The sequence below is a fragment of the Eimeria tenella genome, genomic scaffold, assembly GCF_000499545.2.
Source record: "Eimeria tenella Houghton genomic scaffold, Eth_scaff1194, whole genome shotgun sequence".
NCBI lineage: Eukaryota > Apicomplexa > Conoidasida > Eucoccidiorida > Eimeriidae > Eimeria > Eimeria tenella.
This window is the reverse complement of record NW_013543665.1, coordinates 1-3,142: the sequence shown is the minus strand read 5'-3', so window position 1 is coordinate 3,142 and position 3,142 is coordinate 1. Positions and strand designations below refer to the sequence as shown.

At 50.7% G+C, this 3,142-nt stretch overlaps 1 protein-coding gene across 1 annotated transcript; it reads right to left on the bottom strand.

The window, feature by feature from the left end:
* Positions 1–129: 129 nt before the first annotated feature.
* ETH_00021610 (ubiquitin-activating enzyme e1, putative) lies at positions 130–2,977 on the bottom strand (the record flags this gene model as incomplete). The annotated part of the gene is made up of 3 exons (XM_013378940.1): positions 130–1,614; positions 1,977–2,101; positions 2,929–2,977. Coding segments are annotated over 3 exons (1,659 nt in total), but the record flags the coding sequence as incomplete, so codon positions are not given.
* Positions 2,978–3,142: the final 165 nt, after the last annotated feature.

Here is a 3,142-nt window from a genome sequence, read left to right as displayed (position 1 = left end):
TCTCGGGTTCATGATTCTCGCTGCTTTTGCTGCGCAGCTGCTTTTGGACATTCCCACATGTTCTCTTCTGAAAAGAAATTGTCGATTTAAATTTGAAATTTCAATTCTGTCTTGATCCGTGATGGTGACGCAGCCTCGTTTTGCTGCTGCTGCTGTTGCTGCTGCTGCTGCTGCTGCTGCTGCTGCGGGGTCCGCGGCGTCCTTCTCCCCCGCCGCCGCCGCTGCTGCAGCAGCGTCCTCCCCGTCCGCTGCTGCTGCTCTGCCGCCCGCAGCAGCAGCCTGCTGCTGCTGCTGCTGCTGCTGCTGCTGCTGCTGCCCCTCAGCAGCAACTCCCATCAAAGCCACCAGCTTGAGCAGCTCGCAGCCCAAAGCCCCCGCGCCGACGATGAAGACTTTTAGCTGCTGCAGCTTGTGCTGCAGCAGCTCTCCGAAGACTCCGACTTGGTCTGCTGCTGGCCAGTCGAGGAGGTCCGGGTGCTGCGCCGCCGCCGCCGCTGCTGCTGCTGCCGCTGCTGCGTGCTGCTGCTGCGGCGCCGCAGCAGCAAACTCCGGCAGCGGCAGCGCCTCCAGCGCGTCCACATACAAAAACCCTTTCAAAGGCATGAACTTTCCTGTAACTTTCAAAACTTCTTGTGCCAAAACTCCGCCACAAAAGGAAGCAATTGGAGACAAGCAGCAGCAGCAGCAGCGCACCACGTGTTCAACCAGCTGCTCGTCCAGCTGCTCCACGGTCACCACGCCCTCGGCCCCCTCCCCCTCCTGCTGCTGCTGCTGCTGCTGCTGCTGCTCGTTGTCTTGCTGCTGCGGGTTGCTGCTGCTGCTGCTGCTGGGGTTTTGGAGGTCCTTGCATTCCTGGAGGAACTGCTGGGCGAGTTGGATGGCGCGCTGGACGCAGGCGTCTGCTTCCTGCTTGGCAGCAGCAGCAGCAGCAGGGTTTCTTGCTGCAGCAGTTCGGGAGTAAAGAACGGGGTGCGGCGGCTGCCTGCCTTCCCTCTCCTGCAGCAGCAGCAGCAGCCCCATGAAGGCGAAGTGGAGCTGGTTGGCGCCGTCGAGCTTGGCGAGGTCCGCGACGAGCAGCTGCTGCTGCTGCTGCTGCTGCTGCTGCTGCTGCTGCTGCTGCTGCAGCGGGGCCGGGCGGCGGAGGCTCTGCTGCAGGCTGCGGCAGCAAATGAGCTGCGGCTCCTTCACCTGGCGCACAACCCCCCCCCCCTCGTAGGGCGGAAAAGAAAGAGTGTTTAAATCGATGCAAAAAGATCTTTTTCCGGAAACTTTAATCCTTTTGGGAGCTTCGAAATTCAAGTTCTGCATGCCCAGCACTTCGCGGAAAACCACCAGGTCGCCGTCCTGGAAGGGCAGCGGGCGGTCCGGGTGTACGTACACCTCAGCTCTGCTGCTGCTGCTCACTGCAGCAACCAGCGCCTCCCGCGGCTCCTCGCCTGTGGGGTCCAGCACTTCGAAGTTGCTGCCGAAGTCTGCGAAAACTTGCATGCAAAGTCCCGCGCTGCAGCAGCAGAGGAAGCAAACCCTCAGCTGCCTGCAGAGCGCGTTCAGCCGCAGCAGCTCCCGCAGCAAACCCCCGCACACCACCACGCACCCGTACTGCGACACGGTGGCCTGCGCGCAAACCCTAAACCCTAAACCCTAAACCCTAAACCCTAAACCCTAAACCCTAAACCCTAAACCCGGAGCCCTGCAGCGTGGGGCTGCAGCGTGGGGCTGCGGCGGCGGGGGAGCGGGAGGGAGCGGGAGGGATCGGCAGCGCGGCCGCAAAACCCTAAACCCTAATTTAGGGTTTGCGGGGCGGAGCTACGCGCGCAGCTACGCGGAGGTCGCTGACCACCATCGGCAGCTGCATGCATGCTGCTAAACGCTGAATCAGCGTTTTGCGCGCCGCACCACGCCGCACTCCCGCTAACGCCCAGGGCCCTCTACGGTTTTGCGTCTAGGGTTTAGGGTTTAGGGTTTAGGGTTAGGACCTCCGAGAGCTGCTCCTCCTTCTCTTCTTGCACATGCACATATTGATTTAATCCCGCCAAGTAAGGCAAAGAAGCAGCAGCTCTCGATTTGCCTATGGAAGCAGCGCTTAGTGCGAAGTTGCTGCCTGCAAACCCCACGCAAACCCTAAACCCTAAATTAGGGTTTCCAGAGAGGGGGAATATCTCGACGGTTTGGCACACTCGCAAGCTCCAAATGGACTAAAATCAAGTCTAAAAGAGTTAGAAGGAAACAAACAAAAACCAAAAATCCAAAAACTAAAAAAACACAAAAAGACAAAAATGGGAAATAAAAAGAAACAAAATGGAAATAAAAAGAGAGACAAATAGAAATAAAATGGAGGTAAAAAAGAAATCAAAAAAATGGAAATAAAAGAGAAATGATATGGAAATAAAATGGACAAAAGAAAGACAAAAAAGACAGAAAGCAAATAAATAAATAAATAAATAAAAAATAAATAAATAATAAATACATAAATACATAAATAAATAAGCGAAACCAATAAATCAAATAAAAGAAAAATAAATAACCAATTAATTATATAAAACAAATAAACAAATAAACAAGTAAGCCAACTTATTAAGTAAAGTAAACAAAGGAATAAACTAATTAATTAAAATAAACAAATCACTAAACAAATAAATAAACAAATAATGAATAAATAAATAAATAATAAAAAATAAGTAAACAAATCAACAAATAAATAAGTAAATAACCAAGTAAATAAACAAATAAATAAACACACAAATAAACAACTAAGGAAACAAATAATAAATAAATAAACAACTAATATATAAACAATAAATAATAAATAAATGAATAAATAAATGAATAAATAACAAACAAATAAAAATAAATTAAAATGAATTAAAATAAATAAAAAGACAGACCCAAGTCTCTGCCTCTAACTGGCGTGGGGTCATGAAGGCCCACCACTTTGGGGCCCGCCAGAATCAAATTCTTCGCTGCACACAACACCCATCTGGCTAGCTAGCTAGCTAGCTAGCTAGCTAGCTAGCTGGCTAGCTGGCTAGCTACCTATGTAGTGGCTAGCTAGCTGGCTAGCTAGCTGGCTAGCTACGTGGTGGCTAGCTAGCTGGCTATTTAGTGGCTAGCTAGCTATGTGGTGGCTAGCTAGCTATGTAGT